Source organism: Balearica regulorum, chromosome 6 (genome assembly GCF_011004875.1).
Source record: "Balearica regulorum gibbericeps isolate bBalReg1 chromosome 6, bBalReg1.pri, whole genome shotgun sequence".
In the NCBI taxonomy this organism is placed as follows: Eukaryota; Metazoa; Chordata; class Aves; order Gruiformes; family Gruidae; genus Balearica; species Balearica regulorum.
The window spans coordinates 30,928,294-30,946,538 of record NC_046189.1 but is presented as its reverse complement, the minus strand read 5'-3'; the positions used below and the strand labels follow the sequence as shown (position 1 = coordinate 30,946,538).

Below are 18,245 nucleotides of genomic sequence, written 5' to 3'. Positions count from 1 at the left end.
AATGAATGCCCAAGTCCAAGAAGTAACTGACAAAAGACTGAAGGGAAAAACAAGAATCCTTAATTTTAATTTTATTATGGTGTAACCAGCTGTAAGGAATTACTGGTCTGAAGCACAGTGTGCAATTGTCCTATCCTAAACATTTACTAAAGCCTATAATTCAGAATGATCCTGACAAGTGATGTCACCATTGGCAAGCTATGATTTTTTTTCCCTTTTTTTGGAAGAAGTCTAAATTTCTCAGCAATTAGCACAGAGGCATAGCCTATGCTCAGAAATGCTCGAGCATTTCTGGAGACTGTATTTCTTTAATGCCAGCTGCTTGGACTCCGAGATTAAAAAACCCTGCAAAAAATTCTGGACTGATCATACTTGATAGTTTGCTGGTAAACAAAATAATTCCTGTTTGAATACATATTGACACCATTTGATTTATTTCCTAAATGCAGGGCAGAATGCTTGCTACTAATGTGAGGATAGCTTGAAAGAAAGAATGGCCATGATCTTACACAAAAGTACTAAACACAACATGAAGTAATTATGCTAACAGAAAAGAAAAAATACCACGGTAAGAGACTTAATAAATTAAGCTACTTTCACACTAGGATATTATGTACTACCAGGCAGCTGATTTTTTTGAGTGAAGAGACTCATCAGGTGCCTAATAAGAGAAGATACTTGGCACAGCTCCATCCCCGTTCAAATTGATGTCATGGTTAACAAGCTGGCTACCATACAAGGCCAATCAGGCCACCGGTATTCCAGATTACTCACTCATGGGTTCAGCAGCTTAACGAGTGCCAAACATACAGTGCCATTAATTGGGAGAGAGAGAGGAGGAAAAAATACCCAGGGAGGAGGGAAGATGCCACCGGCCTCCTGAGCAGCACAGCACCGAGTTGTCCATTGGCACGGCCTTCACCGAGGAACCGAACTAGCAAAAGAAAATGAGATGGGCAGGCTGAGGAGCCAGAGGAAGATCTCAGACCCAAGACACCGTTCTTCACTGTGAAAAGCTGTTTCGCCCACCTGCTGAGTGCCGAGGCGGATGGAGGCCAACCCTCGCACCGCCAAACACCCCGCTGTACCGCCAGCACAGCTGGACACCTGGCTGAGCCCAGCAAAGGGGTGGTGGGCACCCATCCCGTGTGCGCTGGCTCTTCCTAAAACACCGATGGCTTTGGGTGCACACCCGGCGGGGAAGAAGCTGAACAAGGCTGATTAATAATAAAAATACTTGTCTTTTTTAAAATTTATTTTTAGTTCAAAGTGAATCACAACTTCCTGCCCCTCCCTCTCCCCTCCTGTGAAGACATAAGTACCTCCAGATCAACGTCTTGTCTTTTTTTTTCTTTAAGCATCAAGAGCGTAACACATTTCAACTGCTGCTAACACAGGTTTTACAGCGATGATTTTGTCAGAGATTGTTTATGCAGCTCCTTAAAGAGCAAAAAGGAAAACTCCCACATACAAATGCAGATAAACTTTTGGAATGTGAACATGTAATATACATAATTACTGCATTATCAAAAGTATCACGCATTTATCAAAACAGCTGAACATGACACTTTCCAAGACATATTTGATAAGGCCCAATCATAATTTGAAGGGACATTGTATACCCCATAAGGGTAACTGTATAACCCTACTAAGATAATCACTCCTGCCATAACTTACAGATGTGTTTGACAATATTGATGCCAAAAAAAAGGGTTTTGTTTAATTTTACCCATGCTCTGCTGATTTTTGATACTTGGCTTAATTGACTCAATACATTCTACAAAGGTATGTAAACAGTCCTGATTTAAATGAAATCAACAGATCCGGACTGGTCAATGTTAATGTCTTCATTAACTCAGATACCATATTTATCCCTGAGCACCTTAAAATCGTTCCCCCAAATCTCACTGAAGAACATGTAACTATTTCACAAGAATGTAAAACTGCATTTGGATAAGTCTGTGTCTTACAAGTCCCATTTTCCTTCACTGGTTTAAAATAAAAAACCACCAAATGAAAAAATATGTCCCCTCCCCTTTGTTTTTTACATGTACTGCAATACCTTAAAAAAAAAAAAAATTCACCCTATCAAACAACATCACCTACAGACACACTACAGACTACAAAAATATTGCATAGGAGTGTCAGTGAGCATAGTCTCACAACATGAGAGAAAATGCTAAGTTTTTTTTTAAAACATTATGGCAACATTCTAATTTATTTTCCTTTTAAAAATCAAGTGGTTTCACTTTATTTCAAAATTGTACAAAATGGCCATGGCTGTTTATAAAAAAAAGTCTCTGTCTTGAGAATATGTGAAGTCTCAGGTGCATTAACAAAAGACCTGGAACCATTCACAGTGCAGCGGAAAGCTTCTTTTGAGGCAGAAACTACAATTCATCCTTCTTCTTTCCTACTCTTTCATGGTCTCTTTCTCTCAGGGTTCGCATGAAAGTGGTGAATCCAGACTCCTGGTTTTGAAGAAAGAAAAAATATGGGTCATATCTTTGTAAACAAACTAAAACAATGCTCAAGAACACTTTTAGCTTCTGTATCCTATGGTAGAATATAAACTAAGGAACAGTTACTGCTTCTGCGTTGCCCTGTTGTGCAGTGCTCTGGTCCAGTGCTGCTCCACTGCAATGCAAGGGGGAAATACCCACACAGATGCCACACGTCAAACTTTGAGGAGATGGGACACAGAGAAAAAGGCCCTAAAACTCACAGGACAAAGTAAGATCTGTTCCAAGAATTATTTTTTTTTTTTGTCAAAAAAGCTCAAGGACATTTTCATGCCACATTTGTATGCTACATGTGTCATTCTGAAAGGAGTTAGTAGATCATTTGTTGGCTATGCACACATTTGCCACCGTTCCTCATCCCTTAAGTTTTTCTCATCATCTTCCTCCTTTTCCACATATTCAGATGATGGGAATTACATTTTTTTCAAGTTACTATCAAAATTATTGTCAATTTAAAACCTGGATGCCTAGATGTCAACCTCTGTATTTCAACAACTTAGGATTTCTGATTATCTAAGCCTGTTGGATGCCAGCACTTTGCTTTTCCAAGGAAAGCTCTGAACACAACTCGCAGGCATTTCAGAAGGCTCAGAGAGGTGGAGGCGTGAGCACCCTGCCTACTGGTACACCAACACTACCGTTGTCTGACCAAGTAATACTGATCCCACCCAATGTGACTGTTTTTACTTTTAAGCAACCTTGAAACGCACCAGTCAAAACTGGTGATAAAGAGGGAAAATACAAAGAGGTAGAGAACAACAAATAGAAGTCAAAGTTTGACTTGAAAAAACCAAACCGAAACAAATAAAATAAAACAAAACCAAACCCCAAAGCTGGGAAGCTTTTGAAAAGGCTGAACAACAAAACCCTTCTAAAACTATTCCCTATTCTTCCACTGAAAAAAGAATAAAGTGACAAGTTTTGGCCATACATCATCTGGAGACATCTGGCAATCAATAGCCCCCATGAAAAAAAGCCCCCAGTTACCAATGCTGTCTACCTGGAAGTCATTTAAAGTACAGTTGGGTCAGAGGGTGTCCTGACTCTTCCTTGTTCAAGTTGCTTGGGGTGAAATGCCCTAAAATCTCTACTCTGGAACTGCAACTGCCTTGGAGGTGTGGAGGACCCCTGACAGGCTGCTGCTGAGGGACATGCTCTTCCCCACAGCCAGTGCTCCAGCGTGGCGTGGCAAGGGGCTCAGAGCTCCTGCTCTACTGGCCATGGCTCCTGCTGCAGCATGCCATGTTGCTCCCATGGCGGCTGACATCGCCTCTCTTCTTCCCTGCCCACATGAAATGATGATATACCGGCTGGACCACACTGAACTAAATGCTCATGGACATCTACTGATTTAGTGCCAGAACTGGGAACAGAAAACAGGTCCCCTGGCTCCCACTGCTCTGTCATGAGATTTCTTTTGCAAAGTAGGAGGTGGTTGGCCAAGACATTTCAAAAGATGTTGTCATGCTGATGAGAAGTCCTTTAACAACGCAATCCCTTGTTACAGATTTGTGAACAGACCTGGAAGGCACTGTGCTAAGCACTGCCTCCCGCGTTACCATGACAGGAGATAACAAAACCTACTTTGATGCTGCACAAGCAGAAGACCATTCTTGGTCCCAGAAGAGGTGGAGGGGGAACACAGTTGCCAGCAACAGAGAGATTGCAATGTTCCTGTTGGGTAATTTCATTCTACCCAAGAAAGGGTTGACCGCACATAGGGAATTAGTCCACTTTCCAGCACAGGGATAATCATCTCCCAATTGCTGTGGCCTCAGAGCACTCCTGTCTTGCTAAATTCTTTTTATCAGCCACCACAGATACTTCCTTTCATGTATCATTTCTGTAAGTATGGGTTAGAAACACAAAAATTGCGGCTGAAATTTTACTTAATTGTTGGCTACTGCACCCATCTTTACTTTTAAGAAAAAATCCACAATCAGAACTAAACACAGTATCCATAACAACGCCTGGATCAGCACCATAAAATGATAATTACTGGGGTCCTAATGCTGGAGAAAACTGGGAGGCGAAGCTCCATGAAGACTTCCCTGAGATCCTGACTGACAAAGAACCTCAGAATTTGTTTTTTTTCTTCATGCTTCTCTATAATTTGGTGAGCTGTAATAGCAGCAATAACATCCAGGCAAGGCTCTTTTTTCAAAATCACTGGATGGCTTGAAGAGCCCAAGTTTTTCTCGCAGACCCTAGCTTCTCCAGGCAATCAATCACTGCTGAGGAGTAACCTCCATCTAGGAGGTTACGACAAAGACCACACACAAATAATTGGATTGCTCCCTTACTTTCAGGCACTTTACAACCACGGAAGGCATTATGCCATTTCTGCCCCTTGTACTCATAGCATAGAGTTAGCTGTCCACAGCACGACAAAAGCATGAAACTTTAGCCCATGGGCTAGATGGCACAATTGGTCTTTCTATCTGGAGCTCCAGGAGAGAATCTGACTGAGAATGAGATATTTAGTTTCCCCCAGTCTCCAAAGGATAGCTTTGTCCCTGCTATAAAACCAATGGTCTATCACCATTTGGCAGCCTGGTGGACCCGTAACACGTTTGCAGTGTATGCATGATCCAGATCCAGAACTGACAGGAGTAAGATCTGTATTTTCTGGCATTTCTGCACCTAGCGGCAGCCCATGCAATAAACCCTTCACTTTCACCCAGTCCGAATTCACTCGCAGACTTCAGCTTAAAGAATAAAATATACAACAAAACATTACCAAATCTACCCATTTTTTTCCTCTTCTCACATTCCTAAAATAGACCAAGTATGTTCCTAAAGCAGAGATGTACAGGGGTGTGGTACACAATGATTCACCCATGTAAGACAGCAACTGCAGCAGCTAAACATCCTTTCAGCACGATAAAAATTTACCCCACAGTTTTCATTTGCCAGGCAGTACAGGCAGAGGAGACATTCCTCCCTCTATCAGGCGATGACTCTTGCTTTCACTTACCCCTCTTTCTCCAGTATATTTCTCCACAAATTTCCCGTAGTTGTAATAGTTGAAGGTGGGGTAACCATCAACCCCCTCCTGCTTACACAGGTCATGATTCTGTTCTTTGGCACAGTCCACTGCAGCATAGGCGATCTGAAACACAAGAGATCAGCATGAGGCAGGAGAAGACAAAGCAAGGCTCCGCTTCATGGTTACGCTGCTGCAGCTTAGACTTAACACTAGGAGAGACCCAAGTCTTCTGCCAAAACTGCAACGGCTTTTGTAACAGCTCAGCTGTGGAGGAAGACGAGAGGGTGGTCATCAGGTCAAGCCACACGAATGGAAGAGCAGAAGCCTGCTGCCTCCCGATGAAAGGGTGCACTGCTCGCACAGCACCTGGCCTGTGCAGCTGCAAGGCGTGTTCAGCTCACAGAGCAGAAAATCACCTTCCTAGCCTCCCCGTTGAGCACTGCGTTAGACTCCAAACGGGAGAGCTGTGTTAGTAAAACCAAATCCAAGCACGGCAGTCACAGCACTTTCCTGTACTTTGGTTTTAAGTGATGAACAGTGTCAGGGTGAATTTGGTAATGGTAACGACCCACCCAACCCAACCTCCTTCCTGTGGCATGGCTAACGCTTGGAAAAGTTACCTCTTCTGTTCTTGGACAAACGTGGCTGGTAACTTTTGCAGGCTATTAATAGATTAATGATTTCTACCCCAAGGAGCTTTTGTAAACTCCATTCAGTTCTCCCAAGGTCAAACAGCAAGGGGTGAGAGGACAAAGCACTATCTACCAAGTAACACACATAGAGAAAAAAGTTGCTTGCTTGCAATCTCAGCCTAGGTTTATGTTTCCTTTCCTGTCTTTTTTCAGTCTATCCTTTAAGGTAGGGACTGTATGTTATGAACAGCCATTAGCAAAGTGGGCTTTAATTCCTTTCGAAACCTCTAGATGCTACTGTCACACAAACAAACCCGGAGTAGGAAGCAGCCCGCCATGCTCTCAGCCTGTTGGCAGCAGAGCAACACCCTCCGTCCCTGCCTGTTTCAGCACAGGCAGAGCGAGGAAGCGCAACCTCGCAGCCTCAGAGCATCGGCTGAGGCTAACCCTAGTTTAGAGCATTTGACATTTGAAACCTCAATCTGTAAGTACTGAGGAGGGGCTGCACTTAACATTTCTGATATTGCAACAAAATGCATTTCATAGGCTTCTACTTAAAGCAGCTGAGCCCTCCGCTGTGATTTCACACTGAGCATTCCTGCGAGCGGCAGTGCTGGCTCTGGGCGCACACTGCTGCTCACGCTGGCTTGCCTTCACGGCCCCGCTACATGCCCTGCTGAAGAGCAAGCAGAGGTTGAAGTACAAGCGACATAAAAAACCCAAACAAATTAGAGGAACGATTTTTGCAATTGTGGGTTACAATGTATCAAGTGCTAATTTCACAGCAGACGCATTGTAACTTGAAATTTCTGTTCCAGGAGGCTCCTTTAAACAATCTGATCAAAATACCTTTTGCTTGCATGACTTTAGGGTTGCAGTTGAACTGTTCTTCCATAATTAAAAGATCACTTAATATTCCACAATGCCCTCCAGTTTCATGGTGACACTGTCAAAACGAGAAAACCCAATCTCATTATCCTAGCAGTAATTAAAGGGATTGGCAAAGCCAACTTCAGTTAATTTGCTTGTTTTGTTTTGGCTTTGAAAGCCTGACAAGACAATACTCAGTGAGATCTCACTTGGGTCTATCTTCAGATGGAAAGCACAGTATGAAGTTAGCAGTGTTCTTACCTTAAATATTTGGTTTCTGTTTTCCCATTTTAAACATTAATAAGGCTATTACAGAAACAGGACTCTTGGGAGCTGTTAAAAACATGTATGATCACACTTTTTTTTTTTCCTTTTCATAAACAGAAAGACTCCTACTCATTCAGGGCCAGTTAAAACGAAAGGTTAGGAATAATACACTGCAGAAGAATTTCATCTAAGTATTTATGCCTTCCTGACCTTAGCAGTCAGCCAAAATTTAGAGCTCTGTTGGCTACCTCTGTGTAAAGGAAAGCTTACAATGGAGACAAACATTTATTTCATGTCAGAGTATTAATGTAGAAAGAATACTGGAAGTCCTGGTTCTCTGAAAACAGGAAGAATAAATAAAACTCTTTTTCCCTCAGTGCTCTAAATATCACAGAGGGAGAGATTACAGCCAGAAAAAAGGGGAAGGTATATGTGTACTCATCCAGATCTTCGTAGCTGGTCTGAGGCATGAAACTGTTGTGACTGATTACCCATCTGTTCTTAGATAGTGTCTTGGAGATTAAGAAAATTAGGTTTTAGTACACTGAAAGGCAAAGAAACCCTCTTTATCTGTATCTCTCTGGAAACATCTAGACTGGCTTTGGTTGGAGCAAAGAGCCCAATTTCCTTTACAAAAGGCTTTTGTGAGAATAGTGTGAGTGAGGAGAAGGTGCAGTGGAGAAATGCAATGCTGTAAGTCACTGTTAACCTTGTTCAGCACATCTTTACTTGTTGCCTCAAAACAGGTAACCGATGAACTATAAGAAGGTGGCTTCCGGAAGAAATGCTTAGTAGTCTGCTTAAGATACAGCTCTCCTCTACAGCACATGGAAATCTAAGCTGGTCCATCTGTCCATTTGTTGTGCACTGAAATAATGCACAAAGATCCCAGTCTAAGTCTGGCCACAACAGTCACATTAGCCTAATGCTATGCCTTATCTAACAGGTCTAATGCTGAGGGACACGTACATCTGGAGTAGCATTTGGAGGACATGTCCATGGTCTGTCATTCTCTGAAATACTCCTGATGCAAGCTCCCACACAGTCACACGGACTCGCCGCTGCTCCTGCAAATGTCATTTTGAGCCCAGCTCTTCTGAACATACGTTCCCGTTCAGTTATTTTTACATCCAGTGAGAGAAGAGAATTTTCAAGGCAATTTTCAAAAGCCTTGTAACTCATACAGACCTGAGCAAAATTTCATAGAGACACATCTAATTCCCAAGACCGTATCCGAGGCTGCATTTCAAATGCCTGCTGCCAACAGTAGCTGAGTAAGAGTACTTAGGAGAGCCTGAGTGATTACTTTAGAGTGGAAAAGTTAAGGCAGCCTAAATATAGAGGTTGCTACCATCTCTATGCACTCATTACCATAGCATCACAGTCCTAATTGTCTTGCCTGTCTCACAGCGGAAAATCAAATACAGTGCACTGCAAGAAGAGAAAAGTAATGCTGAAAAACACTTGTAGCAAAACACACTTCTGGACTGAGGACCAATTCCAATCTCAATTCTATCAACTTCAGACAGCTGAACTCCCAGACATACTAGAATTTCAGCAAACAGCACCGATGCCCTTTGCTTCGTTCTGTTTGTGTTTTCATGGACTGTGAATATTAAACTGCATTTCTGGTAGAGGAGTCTCCTACAGCAGCTTTCAGTTAGCGTGAATTACTTCATGACTATACCGAAAGGCTGCACAGAAAAAGATGCAGCCCACAAAAGAAAGGCTTTGCTTGAGTCCTGGCTCAAGTGAGCAGTGATACATTGCAGGGAGGTTTTCCTCTCATTGTCAATCTTTTAGCAACTAGCAGTTTTTCTGCATCACTAAAGAAGGAAACTGAATCAGAAAAAATAACAACAACAACAAAAAAAACCCCTCTACCAAAATGTGGTTAAAGACTTCTGGAGAATATTACTCTCAGAAATGACCTCCACGTTCAACTACCAGCAACAAGTTACATGGAAGTTCACTGGAAAGCACAGGTTAGCAAGACCTGTATGCTTTGCCTTGTAAAAACACTAACTTTATTCAAGCAGAAAGTTCAGACAGATTAAGCATAAGACATCTCTGACATGTATCAAGGAGCCAAGACACTTGGCATCACCTCTCATGAATTCCCTCTCATCAAGAGGGAAAAAACCCTCTACAAATCTGGGAGAGCAAGAAACTCTCCTAACGCTGGTGTAAAACTTAGGGGTATGTGTGTGTACATATATGTCCATTATGGAAAAACCCAGCGTAACAGCTTTCGGAAGACAAGACTGATTTTATGGAGATTTTGACTCTTAGGGCTAAAATTTAGTTTCTTGAGCTTTACTAAGTTTCATTTAACCAGAGGGAAAAAATCCACTGGAAAAAACCCTAAGTACCGTATCTGCAACATGCACAAAACTCCACGGGGTTATGGATTCTCCAAAGCTGCGTTGCCTTAGATATTGACAATACATCATTATATACAAGTTCTCTCTCCAGAGGCAATGCTGTTCAGGTTTATCACCATCCTCTTCAGTAGCTGTAGCAGGAATAGAATAGTTATCAAATGAAAAGATAGTCAATCAGAGACTGCGGACCCCAGAGGAAGTTCCTTGGAGTACATCCAGCTTGCTTAATGTTATTGGTAGTTCCTCACAACTGGTATGCAGCTTATAATAATTAATAATACCAGGTTAGCGTGCATAATAATGCATATTAATTATGCATAATAATAAAAATTTAAAAAGAATACCAGATTAGTATGCATTTCTCCTTTATTCCATAGTCCATATAGTTTAACACGACTCTAGCAACATCTGGGACTGGAAATTATCTTTATCGGAAAAAGGAAGTCTCACAGCAACATTTCATGGTCTTACTAAAGAAGTGGGAGCTTAACTACAAAGTTTCAAACTTAACTCCACACAGCATTAGAATGTGAGCAATCTACGACCGGCTCTGAAGAGCTCTTAAAAAAGGAAACAGAGCGTGGCATATTGTTCAGATGAAGTGGTCTGATCACAATCACCGAGCTATTGCAAAAATCGGAACTTTTCATTTAGGTGCTTAAATAGAAGTGGAGCTATGCTGAAAATGTGACCACTGATCTCCGTGTGCCTCAACTGTAACAGAAGGATGATGCCTTGTTTTTTTTACTGCGTAAGTGTTAGAAGGAAAAAGAAGTACTTGCAGTATCATCTAACCATACATCAGGAATCACAGTTCCCTTCCAACAGAATTACAAAACAACTTTTTGCTTTAGAGGGATCTTGCAGGTAAGAAAGACAATTACCTCCAGCGGTTCAAATAGATGTGTAGAAAATTGAAAGTGGGATCCCTTCACCTTCCAGGTAACTCCTGCTTTCTATTCTTAAACCTCTTCCATTTTAACAGTTTGTCTCCCAGTTACCATATGATGATATAGTAAAAATACCCCCTGCAGTTGCTTTCCTGTTAAAATATGTGCTGCCACACACTGGTTTATTGATTCAAGGAAATAAATCTCTGCTGGAGCTAATATTGACTTTTGTTATGAAAATGGAAGTGAATAACTAACTGAATATTGATTTGAGAGAGGAATGAAATATGATAAGCTTAAAAAAAATTAAAATAAAAATAAAACTGCAGCATGGAAAAGAATGCTTCCAAGCAACATTTTTAAAGTATAGTAAATTCCAGACAACAATTACCTGATTATTAGGAAAAAAAATCTTTGTTGTTGCCAAATGTCTTAAAAGCACCTATGAATAAGACAGACGTGTATTCTTCTCTATGATTACTCCATAGGTTTCTATTTATATTACCTGTTCTGGATTCTAACGGCAGTTACAAGCCAGCCTGCTAAAGGTTCTTGCAATTCAGCTACTGTTCCCAGTGTGAAAGGCCTTGCAAATGGAAGATTCATTATTAGCTGCCCTGATGTGCCATAGGGGCATTACCATAGCTGCAATTCATCAGCTCTTCTCAAAGCAGGCCTGTTTGCAAAGGGAAGATCCATTAGTAGGTACCATGATGTACAGTGCTAACGTCACCATATTTAATGAGTCTAATTAAAAAGAAATTCAACACATGGTTTTTTTAAGCAAACAGGGATCAAATTCTTGGCCAAACTAAAATATTAATTCATTTGGATAACTCTGTACAGTGATTTGTTTGGTACAATGATTTTAAACCATGGTTCACAATACACACTGGGGACTCACCAGTTTCACTGCTGTCTTGCAGCCCCCCATCAGCACCCCAACTCACCCCATCAGCTGCACCCTTCCCAGCAGTCTCTGCCACAACGATTTCTGTACAAATTCACCAGAACCCAGCTGCAGTGCTCAATTTAGGTCAGTGCCTTTGTACAGGAACAGTCTTCAGTGAAAATGGAGAAGAATGGTCAAAGAGCAGCCCCTTTGGGGGAGTTCCAGACATTTGTTACTGAGAGGCCTTGAGGAGTCAAGAGCTTTCCTTCAGCAAATCCAAGCTGGAGCATCACAAATCAGTTCCTTCAAGCTGAACTTTAGGATCAGCCAAAAGGCAGAATGCAGATTTTTTTGAAGATTTAGCTGGTGCCCTTTCAAGAGTCTCTGGAGTAGTTAGTGAACATGCCTTCCTGCTCTTCAATCTGTTCAGCAAAGTGACAATCCTCACATTTGCATTTTCTGACGTACACTGGTCATTGCCAAAACTTGAGCTGTGGAGCACAGGCCAAAGGCTTTCCCCTGGCAACTGTACGCAAAGGCCACAGCACCTCAAGGCACGAATGCTTCAGATGGCTTTTTTTTTTTTCCTTTTTCTTTTTTTCCTTTAAAATAACTGAAAGCAATATGCTAACTGCTTCACTAGACTAACCTCTCCACTGATCTAGACTAACCTCTCCACTGATCTGGACTTACTGGCACTGAATTTCTCCAGGTACATGGAAAGATGCGGAGGCTCTGGTTTAGGGGCTACACCTGGAGCCGTGTTTTGCAATAGCCACAGCACTGCCCTAGGCAAGCACGCAGGCTCAGGATTTCTGCTAAAACCACCAGCAGTGATGTGGCCAACAAGAACTGACGTTTGGGGCCAATGTTCTGAGCATTGTGTTTTTAAACTCCAACTCTAGCAGTGCAAATGATAAAAAAGTACACGGCATTACACACAGCCCCGGGAGGGGGGGATTCTGTGCCAAAACCACCCCCCTTACAGCAAATCTGTAGAGCCAGCTTCAAGCTCTGCTCATCTTCAAAATTCCAATGTAAAGACTCAAAGTCTCCCAAAGGATGCCTTTTAAGATACCATTTATAACCAATTCAAGGCTGAAATGTTTTTGATTGTTCTTTAGTTTCTGCAGAATTAAATGTTTAATTAAAGGACCACCCTTACTGAAAAGAATGTGCAGTTTAAATGCTACCATACTGTTGAAGTGAAAAAACCTTTCTCCAGGGGAAAAAAAAAACCACTGCTACAGATTAAAAATGAAAATTAGCAATCTTTCCCTGGTTTTGAAAGAAGAAATATTTCCTCCCTCTTAAGCAGTAATTTTACAGAAGTTTGAAACCCTACAGAACTACAAATTAACCAAGGTTTGAAGGCTCAGCCCAGTTTGAAACATGGGAATATGCCCAGTGCTCCTTGTGGGAACAGCCACCATGTCCTTCTGAAGTCTTAAACAGGTTTATTTTGTTTTCCACAAGGGCACAAACTGGCAGCAAGAAGCACCTTGGCAGGTTATGGCTGTACACAATTAAATAGGGGTCCCCAGATAATCCATCCCTGGCACTTTCATAAGTCACTGGGGTGGAATAACGTCTTTTTCCCTAACTGCACGCACCTCTCTGAAACTGTACCAGCCTTAATATTCCCTATTGGCTCTCCTGTTCCAACTCATTACATTTTATACCTCCTCACTTCAGCCTTAAACTGAAGTCAAGAGATGCAATCGTCAATCACTGCTCTGCTCTTGGAGTCCTGCAAGATTCAACCTTCATAAGCTGCCGTCTGAACTGACAGCTTCACAAGCCTGCATTTACCACCACCACCACGTCCGATAAACACCGCCATGATTCAGATTCCTTGTTAACACATCCTCTAATAAGCAAGTTTCACATTGTTTGGCACATTTGCTTCATCTCCTCTGACTGAAATTTTAATGAGTTTAGGAACGAGAGGTTTCGTTGGGAACTACCAGAAAAGTGGGAAAACAAGGAAACTTTCTCAGAGATCTTGGAAACAAATAAGTAACCAAAAGGCATCTGAGCACACAAATTTACAGCAGTAAGAGAACAAAAAGCTGCATGCCTCTAAATCATCTGTGCGCCAGAGGGCATAAGTGATGGACTTCTAATTTTATGCAGTCAGTGATACAAGAATGATTTGTTTCTTGTCAATCTGATGTGAGTTACAGAAAAGATGAGAGGAAAAGAAAAAAAAACCCACGACAAATTCCTGTTATGGTAGCAGGCAGATTAATAGGGGTATAACTGTTACAAAATTACCTCTTCGTTTAGAATAGAATAGAGACTACAATAGAATAGAATATTTCAGTTGGAAGGGACCTACCACGATCATCTAGTCCCACTGCCTGACCACTTCAGGGCTGACCAAAAGTTAAAGTGTGTTGTTAAGGGCATTGTCCAAATGCCTCTTAAACACTGACAGGCTTGGGGCACCGACCACCTCTCTCGGAAGCCTGTTGCAGTGTTTGACCACCCTCTCGGTAAAGAAATGCTTCCTAAGGTCCAGTCTGAACCTCCCTGGCGCAGCTTTGAACCATTCCCACGTGTCCTGTCACTGGATCCCAGGGAGAAGAGCTCAGCACCTCCCTCTCCACATCCCCTCCTCAGGAAGCCGCAGAGACCAATTTCCCTATTAAACTGCCAAATCTTTTCCATGCCACACCTAAACACAAAGCAATCATGAAGTTGGAACAAATTTGGAGATCAGAATGAAATACAGTTCACTCAAATATAATAAGCAGGTTTCTAGCTAGTTAACTGGTTAAATACAGTGGCTCAGGTGTTTGAGGTTTTTTTTTAAATCCCAGATATGCACACATTCAGTTAAAATGGTTCAGCTGATGCAAAGAAATTAACTGGTGTGCTTCAGCCATTAGATGTATTTTCAAGGCAGAAGCACAAGGGTCCTAGAAGGGCCCGACATCCTGGATTCAAGTCAGCCAACTTACAGAAATATATTACATTTATGCTATGCAAGCAAAGATTAGTTATACGATTGAGGTCTTCGGGACTGTCACACAACTTGTGGTTTCTCCACACGCACTCCACTTACAGCTGACAAAAGCTGAAGGGGAATGGAGATGATGTAAATTATCTTCTATTAATCTTTCAATGAGAAAGAATGTGTTTTGCTTCATAGAAAAGAACTCTTACACAAAGAATTAAACAGAAAACACAACAAATTAAGGAAAACAGAATAGGTTAAAAGTGTAACTCAGTTTGACCAAAAAAGATACAACCCCTAAGATGCAATACATTTCTATTAGTGTAACAGCAATTTTATTTACAACCCTACAACCTTATCAATAATCAAAGCCTATAAAATACAAATGGTGGAAAACATTCTTAAAGATCTCAGAAATAATTAACAGCAAGTTACCTTTCGATCGTCTTTAAAGACTTCGGCAGCAGTTGTAAAATGCGGAATGGCATTTTTACAGTGGGGACACCCTGTTTGACACAGGAAGAAAAAAACAACATAAACATTAGTCGTAAATAAGATAGTGGGACAAACTCAAGACACATGGTGAATCAGTGGAAAATTTGTATTAAAAATAATTCTAGACAAGAGTTCTCCAGTTCTGGGAAGAGCAGGACAAGGCCTCTGTAGACCACACGTCAGCTACACGAACTTAAGCACGGGCTCAAAATCCCTCTGCCTTCAAGCAGTTTAAGTGTATACTTACAGTTACACGACATCCTATATAGGGACCATGGTGCCGGGGGGCTTTTCTCTATCACCACTCCCTTAAGAGCATTTTAAGATCGCTAGCCACAAACAGGCAAACCATTTCCCTGCTGCTGTACCTTCTCATGGGTATTACCACATAGGTTACTATGCTGTTGCCACAGACACCAGCTACATTTGGACACGGGAATAAAGACAGTGCAGTTGTGAACAGGAGGTTGGAAGGTGGAAAGGAAGTCGCTGGGAGCATTTAGAAGTGTTTGGGAATTGCCTGTGTTGGACCCAAGCCATTGGGAACACAAAGGAGGGGAAGAGAAGCAAGTCCAAGAGGCTAGGCATCTTTCTTTAGCAGAGGTCCAGTCCCAGGTTAGGATGACTGCTGCTGCCCTTCCTGGAGAGTCTCCTCCCATTCACCACAAGTGAGCAACCCCAGAAGAGTTTTACAGACACACAAGAACGCCACAGCTTTGTGTGGGAGATGGGCTGATACTTGTTTGTACCAATGCAAACGTTTCAGAAGAAGCCACAGAAGGGGAACAAGAACTGCTCTCTTGATTGACGATTCAGATGTGAATGCTCTTAATTCAGAAGCAATGTTTATTGTCTACGATTAATCCAAACTAGTCTCAAAATATCAATACTAAGTAAAGCTTTGCAAAGGAAAGTACCTGCATACCTGTAACAAATTACTTTGTTTCAAATACAGCATAAAGAAGTTGTTCCCAAGCAAAGACACTGAACACTGTTTTTTGCTAAGATGCAACGAAAAAAGGAACGGACACACTTCTGTCAAGCCTGCATAACGACAGCAAAGGCAAAAGAGTTCATCCTGCTATTTTTTCTGGATAGGAACAGAACACAGACGAGTTGCTCACAAGCTCCAATTACAGCTTATGCTACTGTTGTTTACCAGTATTTTGCAATGATGAACAAGTGGCTGTGTTACTTTCAAGTCAGTACTGAAGAAATGCCCTCTGAGGAGGCTTGCTGCCACCCTCTCATGAACTGCACTCGCTCCTTTAGCTGACAAGAAAAACAGTATCTGTGCATAAACACTGCACGCGCCTCTCCACAAAGGAAAGGCTGCACACCCCTTTCATCTTCACCAAAAGGCAATTTCATTGCTTACAAGCGCTGCTTTGATTCTTAGAGCATTTTTTTCTTCAGAATAGGATTTTGAAAGCACTGCAATGACACACATGTGTATTAATACACTGAAAGTCTATACAGTAACTAAGAATATGGAAAAGTCAAGGGGACATTTCCTGGGAAAATGAGGCACTTCTGCAAATCCATCTTAATGGCTTCAAACTCTTTACGCAGCACGATGGCAGCTGTGTTTCAGTGGGAGACAGTGCAGGTCCTCTACAGCTTGCAAACTATTAACTTTGTTGAGAAGTTTGGCACTGCCTGGGAGTAAATGGCCAGGAAGAGGAGGAGGTGGTGGTGGAGGCTAAGGCTCCAGGCTGCTCCCGTGTCCATCAGCCCACCTCGGTGACCCATTTTCTCTCTTGCCACTTGCCTGTCCTGTCTACCCGACACTGAAAGGCCTTCAGGTCAGGCCTGTCTCTTGACACATCCTGGATAATGCCCTGTACTGCGGGGTGACTGCCTCGGTTGACTTGTTAACACTGCTCTACACAAATAAATCAGAACTGGTGACAACATCTAAAAAGAATTCCAGAGACAAGAAAACAAGAAAAATCAGGCACTCCTAGCACTCCTAAAACAAGAACACTTGTTCTAGTCTACATGCCTACATGCTGTAGTTTACTCGAAAGCACTTCCAACTGTTACACTAAAACATAAAGGCTCCTAAAAACTTAAACCTTCCAGGTTGCCTTTTCTGCTTATGATTCTTGAGCTTAAAATTTAGATTTCACCAAACAGCAACTTTCAAACCCTCAATAAAAGATATTTCAAGAGAAATACATGACTTCATGTCTTCTTATTCCCCTCTAACACCTTTATGATACATCAGTCAATGTGTTTCCCACCTCACGGGTGCTGGGTCTGCAGAGGACAGGGCATTTGGTAAAGCCTGCCCCTAAGCCCCCACTAAAGTTGCAGCACATAAGAGCTCTCCATGAGCTACACTCTTCAAGAAAAGCAGAATACGATTCGACAAATAACAAGCATATTCGTTCAGACACAGAAAAGTCCAATGTTTATTGAAAATGCAAGCTACCATTTTACAGGGGCCAACAGATGGCTGGTAAGAAAACAGCCCAAGTGGCTGTTTAGCCGGTGACTGCTCAGGGAAGCATCAGCAGCTGCTTGATGTCCCTTCCACCCTAGCAAGTAACCACTGTGCATGCTGCTGCAGTGTGCAATAGGTGGCATTGAGAAGGGCTTTGAGCCTGGTTCTCAGAAAAGATGTACATCTTGTAAGGCCAAAAGGGAGCATCCAATTATCGAGACTGTTATGGCATTTTGGAAAAGGTAGGCAAAATCAAACGTGCTTTGAGGTTATGGTCAACACCACCACACAGAGGAGAGGAGCACCATGTCATTCAAAACAACTGACAAAGGAACGTATGCTCACACCTTTTATTTCCTTTTCTCTGTGACCTTCTCATCTTCCCACCCTAATACCAAATGACAAAAAGTTACCTTCATTTACCAATCTGAAGCGCCATCTCTCCTCCTCTCACTTCTCTCTTGGCCCAACCTCCTTTCTTTACTGCACTGTGCTTGCAAAACTAAAACACAACCATATGGCTTTTGGCAGAGCTGACTCCAAGTCCAGTAGGCATTTTGCTAGCCTTGGACATCCATCCTTGGAACAGATGTTAACGCTGCGATGAATTCCCAAGGAGTTTCAGGAGTCACCGAAAAAGGGGGAAGGAGCACATCAGATGGAATAGCAGAACTTCATCTGTTACAACTTAGAAGGATTGCCAAATGCAGCAAACACTTGGAAGTCACCCAACCCAGTCATTCTATTTAAAGCACACATGCCAAAAAAAATAAAAGCAGAGGTTGATGTCTTCATTTTGACAGACGGAAAACTTGTTCTCCCCATTCCCTCTTCACACCCACTATCACACGTTTATTTTAAGTGTTAACACTATCTTCCAGATTTGAAAGTGC

The 18,245-nt window shown here is 42.1% G+C and overlaps 1 protein-coding gene across 1 annotated transcript in view; it reads right to left on the bottom strand.

Moving 5' to 3' along the window:
- Window positions 1-1,236: 1,236 nt before the first annotated feature.
- The window catches only part of PDIA5 (protein disulfide isomerase family A member 5), a 104,348-nt gene continuing 87,339 nt past the window's right edge, over window positions 1,237-18,245 (bottom strand). The window contains exons 15-17 of the mRNA XM_075757065.1: window positions 14,844-14,914; window positions 5,500-5,634; window positions 1,237-2,471 (exon numbers count right to left, since the gene is read on the bottom strand). Coding sequence (XP_075613180.1) covers window positions 2,391-2,471; window positions 5,500-5,634; window positions 14,844-14,914 — 287 coding nt within the window. The 3' untranslated portion in view covers window positions 1,237-2,390. The remainder of the gene's footprint in view (window positions 2,472-5,499; window positions 5,635-14,843; window positions 14,915-18,245) is intronic.